The 16,926-nt window shown below is 47.5% G+C and overlaps 1 protein-coding gene across 2 annotated transcripts in view; it reads right to left on the reverse strand.

Moving 5' to 3' along the window:
- Positions 1-104: 104 nt before the first annotated feature.
- The window catches only part of SH3GL1 (SH3 domain containing GRB2 like 1, endophilin A2), a 93,425-nt gene continuing 76,603 nt past the window's right edge, over positions 105-16,926 (reverse strand). Inside the window, exons 7-10 of one of the 2 annotated variants that reach the window (XM_058163619.1) lie at positions 14,771-14,874; positions 11,689-11,816; positions 7,542-7,595; positions 105-3,508 (exon numbers count right to left, since the gene is read on the reverse strand). In XM_058163619.1, coding sequence (XP_058019602.1) covers positions 3,309-3,508; positions 7,542-7,595; positions 11,689-11,816; positions 14,771-14,874 — 486 coding nt within the window. In that variant the 3' untranslated portion in view covers positions 105-3,308. The remainder of the gene's footprint in view (positions 3,509-7,541; positions 7,596-11,688; positions 11,817-14,770; positions 14,875-16,926) is intronic. The other variant, XM_058163620.1, reaches the window with a different exon arrangement.

Below are 16,926 nucleotides of genomic sequence, written 5' to 3' on the forward strand. Positions count from 1 at the left end.
TTGAAGTCCCCCAAGTCTTCAAAGGGCCAGGTTTGGACACCCTTGGACTAGAGAGAGAGAGAGAGGCGCTGTTGGCCTCAAATAAGTCAGAATGCCGCTTTCAACCGATTTAATACTTTTCGTTTTTTATTTTCAAGGATACAAGTTTTATTTTCTTTAAATTCCAGAACAAAAAAAATAAATGCATAAACAAGAAAAGGGTTTGTTTTGTTTGTTTGCCCCCCAATAAAATTGTCCAGACTAAGAAAATACAAAGGGACAGTTTTCACTCCATCTGAAGGCAGAGATGCCAGGACGCAGCCACGACGTTCAACGGATTAGATATTTACAAAATGCTTTCCCGCCCCCCTTTGTCCCGCTCCCCAGTTCGATGTTAGTTTTGTTTTTGTTTTTCTTCAAGTGGTCCTGATAGGGAGTGGAAGATGGGCAGAGAGACACAGAAGGCAGGGAATAATGTGAATTTACGAGACTGGTTAAAAAAAAAAGGAGAGAAAAAAATAATAATCATAAAACGGGCGTGAGGAGGCAGTTGTCCGAAAGATTATATACCGCGTTAACGACGGGAGTGGATAAAAAAATATAGAAGCGATTTTTTAAATTTTTTTTTTAGGAAACGGTTAAACAAGACCGAGGGGGTTCTCCAAAGTGGGGGCCATTTTAAAGCTTGTTGGACTTCAACTCCCAGAATTCCCCAGGCGGCCATGTTTGTTTGGTTTGAAGGATCACAAGATGGCTTCCTCGGCTTAGGCCATGGAGGTGGACTACAAAGATCCCTCTCTATGATTTGCATCCTTCAGGACAGGTCTCCAACCTTGGCAACTTTAAGATGTGTGGACTTCAACTCCCAGAATTCCTCAGCCAGCTTTGCTGGCTGAGGGATTCTGGGAGTTGAAGTCCACACGTCTTAAAGTTGCCAAGGTTGGAGACCCCTGCTGTAGGGTGAATTATGGGTCCAGGCACCCCAGAAGTATCTGGTCCCGTGACTGGACGATGGATCTTTGCACCCCAGGACTGTAGAGGCTGGAATAAGCTCTCCAGGCTGGCTAGGGAATTCTGGGAGTTGAAGTCCACAAGTCTTTAAAAGTGTCCCAAGTTTGGAGATCCCTGAACAAAACCATTAGCCCCGCTGGACACATTCTGGACGAGCTAATTTTAAAACAAAATAAATCCATTTATACGTTCAGGACTGCACGCACCTACATAACCGGTCGAGGGGAGGGGGTGGAGAAGGCGGAAGAAATATAACTGGAATTGAGAATAATGGGGAAGCCGGGAAGAATGATCCCATATAAAGTACTGATTTTATTGATTTTTCCCTGCAAACCCCCCCCCCCGCCTCCCATTAATACCTCTTTCCCAAAGCTGGTGGCCAGCACTGCCCCATCCTTAGTAAGCTGCCAAGGGCTCTGGGTTCAAATTTCGACAAAGCTTGTTGTTTGGGGAAGAGAGGTGGGGGAGCTTCATGGTTGAATCGGTAAATTAGAAATTCAAATACAAGCCCCACCCCCCCAACCACCAATGTCCCAAAAGATGTATGTCCCTCAAAGCTGCAAGCCCGCCAACCCTTTCCAAAAATGATGGGCTTGATGAATAAGTGCCTTAGGAAAAAAATTAAGGGGAGCCACTGGGTTGTTGGGTGTGTGTGTGTGGGTAGGTTTTGCAATCCACCCTATTTCTGCCCCCGCCCCCAACACACACACAACTCCTGGAAGGGAAATGAGGGGGAAAAAACCCACCAGCACATGTGGAATTTAGCCCAGCTGCCTGCAGCGAGAAAGCACAAAGACCACGTTTTAATGGCCAGGAAAGCAAAGAAAAAAAAAGTTGGAATTTTTTCCCCCCCAGATATCCAGCAGAATGTAGGTCCCAGGGAGAAAAAGTATCCTCTCCCAGTTCAATCCTGAATTTTTAAGGCAGTGTTTCTCAAGCTTGGCCCCTTTAAGAAAGGTGGGCTACAACTCCCAGAATTCCCCAGCCAGCTTTGCTGGCTGGGGAATTTTGGGAATTAAAGTCCAACCCTTGTAAAACAGCCACTGTTGAGAAACACTAATTCAAAGCCCCTAGTCAGCCCGAGCTTTCTCTTCAAGCCATGGATGCAGGCCAGTTTTGCAGTGGGGCTCAGCCCCCTCCGTTACCCACAAGTCCCCAGTTTCTTTGGCAGAAGCCGGGACAGGCCCCAAAAGTGCTTCCTGGTTTGTTTGTTTTTGTCTGTAGTGTAGGCAGTTTCGTCGGAGTTAACCTGAGGAGCTCGAAAGGCAGGAAGCCAAGAATGGATGCACCCACTGAGGATCTAACGCGGTGCCTTCAAGATGACGACGGATGGTCGAAAGGTTTGAAGGACACCCAAGATGGCTTCCTCTACTTGGGCCAAGGTGGTGTGAGCCTGTTAAGGTTGCGTCTTGTGGGACGAATTATGGATACAGGCATCCCATAAGTCCCTGGCCCCATGGTTGGAAGGTGGATCTTCCCACCCCGGGAGTGTCGAGGTTGGTGTTCTTCAAAAAGCACGGTCCACGTTGGGCCGCCAAGAATCGAAAGGTTGAAAAACTTTGGAACCGAGTTCTTTCCAATCACCCACGACTTAAAACCTTTGGATATTGAATGACAATTCCCGGAAATCGCTCAGCGATGCTGGCTTAGGGATTTCTGGGAATGGTGGCCAGACCTATGTGGAAAGGCCATCGGTGGTCAGCTTGCTTCAGCAGAAGCTCAAGGAGAAGATAAGAGAAGGAAGAAGGGCCCGGATGGTAAAAGAACCCATCGGTGGAAAGGCAGATGGTGGATTTTCTTATCAAAGGTGATTGCTGCTCCACGCAATGCCTGGAGCTAGCACAAACACACAAACACACACACAGAACACACAATCCCCATAGACCTCTATTCTCTACACAAGCCACCTTGTTCATCCTGGAGATGTTCCGAAAAGCCACAAGGACGACACGGCTGAACCAACATGGAGAAGAGAACTCCTTACCCCCAATGGAAGCAGTTATGGCCTCTTTGTGCTTCTTAGACCCTAACCCCCACCACACCCCCAAAGTGAGGGGTCTAGTCGCCCGGCTTGACTACAGCCTCCGGGACCGGCCCTTGGCACCTTTTCCACACAAAAAAAACAAAACCAAACACGTCCCACCCAACCCCGAAAGGGGAAATTAGTGTCGGATAGACCCTCTCATCCCTGGAATGTAAGGAAGGACATCTCCATCCCCGGCTGTTGCGTTGGTCAGCCGGGAAGGGAGGAAGAGGAAGGAGGAGGAAGAGGAGGAGGAAGGAGGACGGAAGAGCCACGGAGAAGGCCGCCAGCCGTTTCACTGAGGTAGTGGGACGAGGACTTCCACGTAGTTGAGAGGGAAGAAGCCCGACTGGCCGTGGATCATGCCCTCGTACCAGTTCTCGTCGATTTGGTTGGTCAGCGTGATGATGTCGCCTTCTTTGAAGCCCAGTTCGCCCTCGTTCTCCGGCTCGAAGTCGTACAGCGCCTTGCAGCAGGGCTGGTCCAGGTGTGGGGCTGCCGGGGTGGGGGGGGGGGAGAGAGGAGGAGAGGTTAGCCGACAGGTGCCCTTCAATCCATCAGCCTCAACTGACATCCCCATCAAGAGTGACAAGCCACTGGTTGACAAAGAAGTGCACAGAATGCTGGGAGTTGTAGTTCAAGAAATGAGAATAGCTCCAATTCAGCCGTCGTGGAGTGGCTCACCAGGTGTTGTGCCTCGCCCGCCCCCCTCTCCACAGCCGGACCCCTCCCATCTCCTGCTATCTCAGCCAGAGACTGATAATGAAGACGAATGGCCTGGCATGTCTCCAGCCCCCAGTCCTGGCACCATGCCCGGACAGACTGAGCAAATAAACCTCCCCCCCACAGCGTGTGAGCATGATGAGCATGAAGCCAATCACGAGCTAGAATTGCCGGCAGCTGAAGGGTGGAGAGATCCCCGCTCCTGGAGAATAGAGAGGTGACGTCAGCAAAAGGAAGGGAGGAGCAGGCCTGGATAAGTGCTGAGTCATGGAGCCACACCCCATGGCCTATATAAAGGATCTGCTTTCTGGCATTCTTTGAGTCAGGCAAAGTCTAATCTGGTTGCTGAAGTCACACCTTGGATTCCTGCCTGCCCTGAGGACTCTGACAGAACTTTGGCAAAGCTGCAGAGGCTTCGTGGCCACACTTCATACAGACTTTCCAGACCCGGCCGTCAGAGGAGGAGTGGGACACGACACCAGGGTGGAAGACATGGGGCCTTTGGCTTTCAAAGTGCATGGAAGGCTGGGAATTGTAGTTCCAAATTTTTGAGAATAGCCCCATTCAACTGCCCTGGATTGGCTCACGAGGGTGGAAACCTTTTAGCTGTCGAAGCCCATGGAATGCTGGGACTTGGAGTTCAATAGGGAAATAAGACTTGTAGTTCAACGAATGAATGAATGAATGCCTTTGATTGGCTCACAAAGGTGGAAGACATTTGGCCTTTGGCTTTCAAAGTGCACAGAATGCTGGGAAGCGTAGTTCAAGAAATGAGAATAGCACCATTCAACCTCCCTGGATTGGCTCACAAGGGTTGAAGCCTTTAGCTGTCAAAGCACACGGAATGCTGGGACTTGGAGTTCAATGAATGGGAGGAGTGCCACTGCCTGGCAAGGGTGGAAGACACATGGCCTTTGAATCGCCAAGCACAAGGCATACTGGGGCTTGTAGTTCAACAAACTGGAGGAGCTCCACTCAACCTCCCTCGACTGGAGATATGTGGCCTTTGACTGTCGAAGAACATGGGATGATGGAACTTGTAGTCCAACAAACGGGAGTAGCACTATTCAATTACTGTTGACTGGCTCAAAAGGATGGAAACCGCATGGCTTTTGGCTCTCAAAGATCAAGGCATGCTGGGACTTGTAGTCCAACAAACTACAAGTCTCTTCCAACCTCCAAGGTCCCTTCCAACTCTGTTGTTGTTGTTGTTGTTGTTGTTATTAAACAGGGACACCACCACTCAACCGCCCTTGACTTGCTGTCAAGGGTGGAAAAGTGGCTGTCAAAGGGCATGGAACTCTGGGACTTGTAGTCCAGCAAATGAGAATAGTGCTACTCAACCACCCATGACTGGCTCAAAAATGTGGAAGACACATGGCCTCTGACTCTCGAACGGTCAAGGCATGCTGGGACTTGTAGTCCAATGAATGGAAATAGCGCCAGTCAACTTCCCTTGACTGGTTCACCAGGGTGGGGCCTTTTGTCTGTCAACATGCATAGAATGCTGGGACTTGTAGTCCAACGAATGGAAGCAGCACCATTCAATTCGTCCCTTTGTGGTTGAAAGCCTGCCGTCTTTGGGCGGACATGGTCTAGAACAACTTGGGAACTTGTGGACTTCCACTCCCAGAATTCAACTCCCATGGTTGGTTGAGGAATCCTGGGAGTTGAAGTCCACAAGTCTTAAAGATGTCGGCAGTTTGGGGACCCCTGATCTAGATCAGTGCTGGCCAATATGTCATAAGTCAAACAGCATCTTGCAGCATCTGGGGAAGATGGGTGATTTAAGAAGTATGAAAAAGGAATGAAATGAATGAATGAATGAATGAATGAATAAATATATATATATATATATATATATATATATGTATGTATGTATGTATGTATGTATGTATGTTTTCTGAGGTTTTCACGGGTGTTTGTATGTAGGTCTTTGGTTATTCGGGTTTTCTCCCGCGTAAAATTGGAAGTGTCTTGGTGACGTTTCGACGAAGTCTCATTCGTCATCTTCAGGCTTCAGCTTCGTGCTTCTGGGAGCAATGTGTGATTGCAGCTGTTTCTTCCTGTTTAACTGCTAGTGGGGGTTTGAACTGATTGGGTGGGAGCTTGGCTGTGAGTCCCTAACACGAGAAATGACACCAGATCCACACTCACGAGGTCCACACAGGATGTCACCACCACACATCCACCCAGAAAGCAGACCCAAACCCACACTGATCAGGAAGCACGACCAAGGACCAGAAGCCAGACCGCAGCTGCAACATTAGCCATTTCAAACCCCTCCAATCCATACATACAGTAGACAGACACCCACTATGAAGATGTAGCACGACCACAAACACGAAGCCAAACAACAGCAATGCAGCTCACCAGCTCAAATCCCCCTGCAACTCAGACTAATCTGAGCACAACCAAGCTCCCACCAACACAGGACACACCCCCAGCCAACCAGAGCACAAAAAAACCCCCATCCAATCAGAGCACAGCCAAGCTCCCACCCAATCAGTTCAAACCCCCACTAGCAGTTAAAAGGAAGAAACAGCTGCGATCACACATTGCTCCCAGAAGCACGAAGCTGAAGCCTGAAGATGACGATTGAGACTTCGTCGAAACGTTGCCAAGACATTTCCAATTTTACGCGGGAGAAAACCCAAATAACCAAAGACCTACATATATGTAGACACACATATATATAAGATGGGTGATTTAAGAAGTATGAAATATAATTGAATGGAATGAATGTATGTATAAATAAATAAATAAAAGATGGGTGATTTAAGAAGTATGAAATATAATTGAATGGAATGAATGAATGAATGAATGAATAAATAAATAAATAATAGGTGATTTAAGAAGTATGAAATATAATTGAATGAATGAATGTATGAATAAATAAATAAATAAATAAAAGATGGGTGATTTAAGAAGTATGAAATACAATTGAATGGAATGAATGAACGAATAAATAAATAAATAATAGGTGATTTAAGAAGTATGAAATATAATTGAATGAATGAATATGAATAAATAAATAAATAAATAAATGATGGGTGATTTAAGAAGTATGAAATATAATTGAATGGAATGAATGAATGAATGAATGAATGAATGAATAAATAAATAAATAAATAAATAAATAAATAAATAAATGATGGGTGATTTAAGAAGTATGAAATATAATTTAATGAATGAATGTATAAATAAATAAATAAATAAATAAATGATGGGTGATTTAAGAAATTTGAAACATGCTTGAATGAATGAATGTATGTATGAGTGAATGAATAAATGAATAAATAAGTGATGGGTGACTGAAGAAATTTGAAATATAAATGAATGAATGAATGAATGAATGAATGAATGAATGAAAAATGCCTAACTCGATTCCGCTGGCAGGCCGCTGAACCAAAGAGGAACAATTTCCCAGCTCCCCCATAATCAAGGCCACCCTAAAATGCTCCTAAGTAATGGATCATTTGCAGGAAAATAAACCACGTTCGGAGAAGAACCGAACTGCTCCACCCTGTGCTACGGGTTCTTTCTCTTGGAACTGCCTCCGTTGCGGCCATAAGGACTAGAAACCCAAATCTTTTCGAGGCCTGGAGATCCATGGCTAAGATCCACGGACACACAACCACAGCTCACAGGAAGCCCCAGCTCCGGTTTCAGGCAGCAGGGAACGGGACCCGGAGGAAGGGGGAAAGCGAGGGAGGGGTGAGGTTCTCATGCATCCATGCAGGAAAGGGGGAGGGGAGAAGAGGGGAAGGCAGAAAGTTTTGTGGGGAGGACGGAAGCGACTCACAAAATATCCGGCTGGGAGTCCGGGATGGCTTTTCGGATCGGAAGGAAGAGGAAGCTGCTCGCAAAAAAAGAAACAAACAAAGACAAACAAACATGGAATAATAATAAAATAAAATAAAATAAAAACCGACATGCTCGCTCGCTCGCTCGCTCACAAGCAGCCGTTCCCACACAAAAGATCGCTGCAGGCGACAACTCGAAACACACGAGGTGGTCCTCGACTTACAACCATTCGTTTAGTGACCGTTCAGGGGCAACAACGGCACCGGGGGGAAAAGAAAAGCCACTTAGGAACCTCCTTTCACACTTAACGACTCCCCACCCCCCCCCAACGGCAGGGGTGAAATGTAAAATATGTTACTACCGGTTCTGTGGGCGTGGCTTGGTGGGGGGTGGGTAATGGGACTGGGTGGGCGTGGCCATTTAAAAAAAAAAACTTTTAAAAGCATTTTTTCTACAACCTCTTCGGCCGAGGTTCCCTCTGATGATCAGGCAACTCAGCTGGGATCGCCAAGGAGCCTTTTAAAAGCATTTTTTTCTACAATGTTTATGTTTGTTTATGTTTATTTAAATTTTTATACCGCCCTTCTCCCGAAGGACTCAGGGAGGTGTACAGCCAAGATTAAAACAATTAAACATACAGAATTAAAATAGCAATTAAAATACATATTCAATAAATGGCCGAATTAAAACCGTCAAATTGACCGATACTAAAATACCCCAATAAAATTATTAAAAATCAAAAATTTAAAAATTTAAAAATCAAGCCAGTCCCGCTTGGGTAAACAAATAAGTTTTCAATTCACGGCGAAAGGTCCGAAGGTCAGGTAGTTGGCGCAAACCGGGGGGAAGTTTGTTCCAGAGGGTAGGTGCTCCAACAGAGAAGGCCCTTCCCCTGGGGGCCGCCAGCCGACATTGCTTGGTGGACGGCACCCTGAGGAGACCCTCTCTGTGGGAGCGTACCGGTCGGTGGGAGGCATAAGGTAACAGCAGGCGGTCCCATAAGTACCTGGGCCCTAAGCCATGGAGCGCTTTGAAAGTGGTAACCAAAACCTTGAAGCGCACCCGAAAGACCACAGGTAGCCAGTGCAGACTGCGCAGGAGAGGCATTACCCGGGAGCACCGTGAAGCTCCCTCAATCACCTGCACAGCTGCATTCTGGACTAACTGGAGTCTCCAAGTGCACTTCAGGGGTAGCCCCATGTAGAGAGCATTGCAACAATCTCTTCAGCCAAAAAGCTTGTAGAAAAAAATGCTTTTAAAAGCCTCCGATGATCAGGCAGCTCAGCTGGGATCGCCAGAGGAGTCTTTTAAAAGCATTTTTTCTATAACCTCGTCGGCCGAAGAGGTTGTAGAAAAAATGCTTTTAAAAGGCTCCTCTGGCGATCCCAGCTGAGTTGCCTGATCGCCAGCACCCTTTAAAAGCATTTTTTAACAGCCTCTTCGGCCAAAGAGGTTGTAGAAAAAATGCTTTTAAAAGGCTCTGACGATCCCAGCTGATCCGCACGATCATCAGAGGCTTTTTAAGAAAACTTCCTACCGTCATGTGATCAAAACTGGGATGCTGACTCATATTTATGACGGCCCCCGGGTCGAGGGGTCTCACGTGATCCCCTTTGGCAACCTTCTGACGAGCGAAGTCAGCGGGGAAGCCGGGTTCACATAATCACCGTGTTACTCACTTAACAATTGCAGCGATCCGCTTAACGACGGTGTCGAGAAAGGTTGTAAAATGGGGGGGTGGAGTCGCTTTACAACTGTCTTGCTTAGCGATGGAGGTTTTGGGGGAAGGGCTTGTGGTTGTAAGTCGAGGACTACCTGCCTAGGGGAGGAAAGGAACTCTCGGCGGGGCGACACAGAGAAGCAGCAACAGCAGTGGAGTCCAGGGGGGCTGGACGAGGCTAGGGAGCCCCTCGTTCTTTCTCCCACACCCCCACACCTCCAAAACGGGAATATTGCATTAACCTGGGAAATTTTGCAAGCACTGTCACAAGTCAAAGACACTCTTGTACAATTATTTTTTTCCTGCCCAAAAGAAAAGGCAAAATATTTCAGCTATGAAATGAGCAGCTGAAAATGGAAAAAAATATACATTCCGCTTGGGGTGGGTTGAGATGGTGAGGTTCTTCGTTCCCCACCCCCTCCTTAAGTGATTGGGGGATAAACTAGAGGGGCAGCTGGAGACGTATCTAATAATAATAATAATATCAGAGTTGGAAGGGACCTTGAAGGTCTTCTAGTCCAACCCCCTGCCCAAGCAGCAAACCCTACACCATTTCAGACAAATGACTATCCAACATTTTCTTAAATACTTCCAGTGTTGGAGCATTCACAACTTCTGCAGGCAAGTTGTTCCACTGATTAATTGTTCTAACTGTCAGGAAATTTCTCCTTAGTTCTAAGTTGCTTCTCTCCTTGATTAGTTTCCACCCATTGCTTCTTGTTCTACCCTCAGGTGCTTTGGAGAACAGCTTGACTCCCTCTTCTTTGTGGCAACCCCTGAGATATTGGAAGACTGCTATCATGTCTCCCCTAGTCCTTCTTTTCATTAAACTAGACATACCCAGTTCCTGCAACTGTTCTTCACATGTTTTAGCCTCCAGTCCCCTAATCATCTTGGTTGCTCTTCTCTGCACTCTTTCTAGTCCTATCTCTTCCTCAAGACAAGGTAACTCAGAGACAGAGATTCCTTATGCCTTTAAGAATAAATAAGAATAAATAAATAAAATAAATAAGAAAAGGCCTCCTGGCCAGGAGGTTTTGTTCATTTAATGTTTATCCTGCCTTTGAGAAGTAATCCAAGGTAACGGACATATCTAATGCTCCATTGCACAACAACCCTGAGAGGTGGATTGGGCTGAGAGAGACTGGCTGACCCAGTTGCCTCTCATGCTTAAGGCGGGACTAGAATTCACCATCTCCTGGTGATTGGCCCAAAGTCACCAAAATGGCTTTCATGATTAAGGCAGGACTAGAACTCAGAGTCTCCCGTGACTGGCCCAAGGTCACCAACTGGCCTTTATGCCTAAATTGGCTGAGGCGGAACTAGAACTTTTAGTCCCCTGGTGATTGGCCCAAAATCACCCAGCTGGCTTTCAAGTCTAAGGTGGGACTACAACTTCCCCACCTCCTGGTGAGTGGTCCAAAGTCACCCAGCTGGCTTTCATGCCTTAAAGCAGGACTAGAACTCAAAGCCGCCAGGTGATTGGCCCAAAGTCACCCAGCTGGCTTTCATTCCTAGAGTGGGGCTAGAACTCACCATCTCCTGGTTTCTAATCCTGTGCCTTCCCCACTAGACCAATCTAGCGCAAATGCTCCTGTGGGTTAAAACTGAACACAGTGAGGAGGTTGGGGAGGAACATGGGCCAGTCCTGGAGTCTAGGGAAGGCTCGGACGAGGGCTCTGCGTCGGAGGCAGAGAAAGGGCCATTTGAGAGGCTCCAGAGTTGGACCTCGGTGAGGCAAAGGAACGGGGGGGGGGGCTTTTCCCAGTGTGCGCATGCGCAGAGCTGCCAGAAGGCAAGAACAGTTAAAACAAAAGGGACGACTCAGGAGTAAGGCTTGGAGATGTTTGTCCCCTCCCGTAAGACTTAAAAGAGGAGCAAAGACACATGGGCCTTTGCAGGAAGCAACGTTGTTAATTCTGTGCAGTTTTAAAGTCTGAAGCTCTGTTTGATTCTGGACTCCATGTGGCTTTGCCAAGGGAGATAAAGGTGGGTGATTATCAGCCTTATCCCGAAGGACTCCTGACAACTATTGGGGACTCATCTGCAAATGAACAGAATTCACAGCTGTTGCAATAAAAGAGGTTTTTGAGACTACGCGTGTTGTTTTACTGACTCGGGAAACCTAGGTCAGAAAATCTACATTCAGCCCTCTGATGATCCCGGATCTCTTGGAGGAGCAGCAGTAAACAGAGTTTGTTTTTCTGAGCGCAAGGCACACCTCCATGTGTTCCCCAGAAGTGCAGCAGGGGGGGCTCCCCAAACCCCAGGCTTTCAGAGAACCGGATCGGCAACGGCAATCATTCGAAATGGGTTCCCGCTAAGCTCGGATGACAATTTGCAAAATGGAATAAACCCCCCTATTTTAACATTCATTTCAGGTCACTGCAGCGAGCTTTTTGGTCAGTGTCCAACCGGCCCTTACCGGAGACTTTCGGCGCTGGGTTGCAGGAAAATCCACCATTGGACTGATCCGCGGTCTCTCCGAATTCGTAGGGTTCCCTGGGCTTCGGTTTATATTCTCGCTTGGGGCGTGAAGAAGTGTCTCGTACTCTGGAAACCGGGAGAGAGACAGAATATTTTTTTAACACGTGATTTGTTTTTACAAATGGTTAGACAATAAAGATAGAAGCTGGAAGAATACCCCTATGTACAAATAAATATCGTTATTATTATTGATACTACTGTGGTTCCTCAAAAATAAGAGCCTGTCTTATATTTTTTTGAACCCCAAAATAAGCACTTGGCCTTATTTTTGGGGAGGTCTTATTATTTCGGGGCTTGTAGAGCAAGATGGAGCTCTTCTTGCCGTCTTACCTGATTTCCAGCTCTACGTTTAAATACTTTCGGGGAGGGCTTATTTTTGGGGGAAGGAGTGGCTTATTTTAGAGCATGTTGCTCAAAAGCTCGATTGGGTTTATTATCAGGGGAGGTCTTACTTTCGGGGAAACAGGGTATGTATAAGTCAAGTTGGAATTAAGATTGCCGGGAGAAATATCAACAAGCTCAGATATGCAGATGATACTACTCTTAATGGCAGAAAGCGAAGAGGAACTAAAGAGCCTCTTGATGCGGGTGAAGAAGGAGAGTGCAAAAGTTGGCTTGAAACTCAACATTAAGAAAACTAAAATCATGGCATCCAACCCTCTCGATTCCTGGCAGGTAGATGGAGAAGAAATGGAGGTAGTGACAGATTTTATTTTCCTGGGCTCCAAGATCATCGCAGATGGGGACTGCAGCCAAGAAATTAAAAGATGCTTGCTCCTGGGGAGGAAAGCTATGGCAAATCTAGACAGCGTACTAAAAAGCAGAGACATCACCCTGCCAACAAAAGTGTGTATAGTCAAGGCTGTGGTTTTCCCAGTTGCAATGGATGGCTGTGAAGGTTGGACCATAAGAAAGGCTGAGCGCCAAAGAATTGAGGCCTTTGAACTCTGGTGCTGGAGAAGACTCCTGAGAGTCCCTTGGACTGCAAGGTGATCCAACCGGTCAGTTCTAGAGAAGATCAACCCTGACTGCTCTTTAGAAGGCCAGATCCTGAAGAGGAAACTCAAATACTTTGGCCACCAAATGAGAAGGAAGGACTCACTGGAGAAGAGCCTAATGCTGGGAAAGATGGACGGCAAAAGAAGAAGGGGACGACAGAGAAGGAGGTGGCTGGATGGAGTCACTGAAGCAGTTGGCGTGAGCTTAAATGGACTCCAGGGAATAGTAGAGGACAGGAAGGGGGGGAATAGAGATAGCTGGGGTTTTGTAGCTAAAACAAAATACTTTCCCCTGGGAACCAAGGTCATTCCCACAGGTGGCCAGAGAGAGAGGAGTAGTGGAGTTACTAGGTAACTGGACGACACCGTGATTGGACCATATGACTGATTGTTTGGGAAAGGGGGAAAACTTTTACTTTTAATTAGGTGAAAACCATGGGAACCTTCAGAGTCGGTTTTCACCAGCTTGTGTGTCTATATGATATATCCAGTAAACCTCTTCTTTGAGGAATTCACCTGCCTCGGAGTTCTGTTTTTTTATGGGTGTATTACTTGGAACCCTGACACCAGGTATTGGGAGGCTTCGTCCCATCCACCTTCATCGTAAATTCAGAAGCCCCCTCCCAGATGGTAACAAGGAGAACAGGTTGTGAAGAGGATATGTAGCATCCCAGACAATCCTGGGGACCCTGCTCAAGCGTCGCTTATGTGCTATGTCCTGGATAAAAGGGAGTGAACTGCCAATGGTCTTTTCTGCTGTCCTCACCACTCTCTGCAGTGCCTTCCTGTCTGAAGCAGGGATGCTTCAAACCAGACAGCATTGCAATACGACAGGATGCTCTCCATCGTCCCTCTATAGAAAGTGGTGAGGACAGGGGGAGGAAGGGTTGCTTTTATCATGCGATGCAGAAAATGCAGGCGCTGCTGTGCCCGTTTCACCAGTGTCTCGTGGTTGAGCTACCAGGCTAGCCTACTTGTTAGCTGCACACCCCGAAACTTGATGCTGCTAACCACCTCCACAGGTGAATCATTAATACATAAGTGTGTGGCTGCCTTTTCTGACAAGTAGAATCACCTACTTACCTGGCCTGACCTCGAAAAAGCTTTAGCTGGGTTAGACCTGGTTACCATAGGTATTCCTCAACTTACAACAGTGGCAGAAGTTACGACGGCACTGAAACAAACGACTTACGACCGTTTTTCACACTTACGACCATTTGCAGCATCCCCGCGGCCACGTGAACAGAATTCACACACTTGGCAACCGACTCATATTTATGACGGTTGAAGTCCCGGGGTCATGTGATCCCCTTCTGACCAGCAAAGTTAATGGGGAAGCCGGATTCACTTAGCAGCTTTGTTACTAACATAACAACTGCACCAATTCCCTTAACGACGATGGCGAGACAGGTCGTAAAATGGGAGCAAAACTCACTTAACAGATGTCTCACTTAGCGACAGGAATGTTGGGCTCCATTGTGGTCGTAAGTCGAGGACTACCTGTATCGGATGGAGATGGCCAGTATACAGGTATAACCATTCAGTCCTCGCACGTATAACGGACACAGCACCCACACAGTCACGTGATCAAAATTTGAGTGCAACTAGTATGTATTTCCATTTCATTTATTTGATTTTAAATGAAAAAATCAAATAAATGAAATGAAATGTATTTCCAACAATTGGAAGCACGTGATCGCGATTTTTGTGGCCTTCCCAGCTGGCTTCTGACAAGCAAAGCCAACGGGGGAAGCTGGGTTCGTTTAACAACCATATGGTTTAGTTTGCAACTGCAGTGACTTGCCGAACGACAGTGGCAAAAAGGGGCCGTAAAAATTGAGTGTGTTCCACTTAACAACCGCTTTGCTAACCAACAGAAATTCCGGTCCCTAGCACAAGGACTGGTCATACGCTACCTTTTTCAGCGCCGCGGTTAACTTCCCACGGTCGCTAAGCAAATGGTCGTAAGTCGAGGAACTACCTTTGAGAGAGCCTAGCGCCCCCCCCCTGTCCCCAGCTGACCTGCGTTTCAGCTTCTCCGCTAACTCGTCCAGAATCTGCACGGCTTGTTTGTGGTAGTCGAGTTGCGCGTCCACCAGAGCGGATAGCTGGCTGACTTGCTCGATCTGTAGCAAAGACAAAGGACAATTCCAACCACGGTTTGAGGAACCAGCCACAATAATCTTTCCACGTTTGCTGCACCACCCTTAAACCTTTCCAAATGGGACAGGAGCATTTGGTTTTCAAAGATACCAGAATAGCAAAGGCCTGGTCGTTCTTGACTCTAGGGGGCGGTGCTCATCTCCGTTTTGAAGCCGAAGAGCCAGCGCTGTCCGAAGACGTCTCCGTGGCCATGTGGCCGGCATGACTCAACGCCAAAGGCGCACGGAACGCTGTTACCTTCCCACCAAAGGTAGTCCCTATTTTTCTACTTGCATTTTTTACCTGCTTTCGAACTGCTAGGTTGGCAGAAGCTGGGACAAGTCACGGGAGCTCACCCCGTTACACGGCAGCGCTAGGGATTCGAACCGCTGAACTGCCGGCCTTTCGATCGACAAGTTCAGCGTCTTAGCCACTGAGCCACCAGAATAGGAGTATCCTAATTAAAAGCTCCCCCCCACCTCGTTTAGACCTGACTCTAGAGCAGGGGGTGTCCAATCCTGGCAACTCTACGGATCTGTGGACTTCAATTCCCAGAATCCCCCAGTCAGCCATGCTGCCTGGGGAATTCTAAGGGGCTGCCAGAAAGAAGAGGGGGGGGGCGGGGGTCAACCTATTCTCCAAAGCATCTGAAGGCAGGACAAGAAAGAATAGGTGGAAACTCATCAAGGAGAGAAGCAAACTGGAACTAAGGACAGTCAGAACAATTAATCAGTGGAACAGCTTGCCACCAGAAGTTGTGAATGCTCCGACACTGGAGATTTTTAAGAAGAGACTGGACAGCTACTCATCTGAAATGGTACAGGGCAGGGGTGAAATGTAAAATTTGTTACTACCGGTTCTGTGGGCGTGGTTTGGTGGGTGGGTGGGGTAATGTGACTGGGTGGGCGTGGCCAATTTTTTTTTTTACTTTTAAAAGCATTTTTTTTTCTACAACCTCTTTGGCCAAAGAGGTTGTAAAAAAATGCTTTTAAAAGCCTGCGATGATCAGGCAACTCAGCTGGGATTGCCAGAGGGAAAAAGGCTTTTAAAGCAGCGGTCACCAACTGGTGGTCCGTGGACCACTGGTGGTCCGTGAGAAAATTTTGGTGGTCCACAGAAAAATTATTTGCATTTTTTACATTGCACTAAATCAGGGATCCTCAGACTACGGCCCCTGGGACGGATACGTGCAGTGAACATTAGTGTTTTTGCAGAGGGTCTCCCCCTTTGGGGTCTTTTTGTGTGGGTCGGAGGGGGGGGCAGAAATTCCAACTTCGGGTCTTCAGCCTCCTGGTGCGAGGCTTTGAGTGAAGGCTGGAGGGAAGCGCCGCTGGTGGCGAAGAGCCGGAGGGCCTCGTTCCAGAGGGACTGCATCATGGCCTGGAACTGGCTGACCGTCTCAGCCCCCTGAGCCTCCAGGTGCCGGTACCTGGTCTTGCCTTCCTGCAGATCTTCCCTCTGCTTGGAAAGCCTATGCTCCTAGTCCTCAGGGAGGTGCTTCTGCTGAGCCTCCCTCTCGGTCAGATCCAATTTGAACTGAGCCAGCTGTTTTGCCAACTCTTTCTCTTAGTGGCTGCTTAGGTCCAACAACTGCTTCCTGTTGGGGCCCTAAGGAGCCCGGAGGGGGTGGGAAGCGAGGAGTGGCTGGGAGGGGTGAATAGAGGCTGGCAAGGCGCCCTTCGATATGAATGACATCGAGTTGGCCACACCCACCCAGTCACATGACCACCTAGCCACACCCACCCAGGTGGTCATTAGGCAGATCATATTTGTGGTCCGCGGGATTTAAAATTAAGAATTTAGTGGTCCTTGAGGTCCGAAAGGTTGGTGACCCGTTTTAAAGGGTTCTGACGATCCCAGCTGAGTTGCCTGATCGCCAAAACCCTTTAAAAGCATTTTTTTTCTACAACCTCTTCGGCCGAAGAGCTTTTATAAAAAATATGCTGACAATCCCAGCTGAGCCACGCGATCATCGGAGGCTTTTTTTTTTACTTTTAAAAGCATTTTTTTGGCCAAAGAAAAAATGCTTTTAAAAG

The sequence above is a fragment of the Ahaetulla prasina genome, chromosome 1 (assembly GCF_028640845.1).
Source record: "Ahaetulla prasina isolate Xishuangbanna chromosome 1, ASM2864084v1, whole genome shotgun sequence".
In the NCBI taxonomy this organism is placed as follows: domain Eukaryota; kingdom Metazoa; phylum Chordata; class Lepidosauria; order Squamata; family Colubridae; genus Ahaetulla; species Ahaetulla prasina.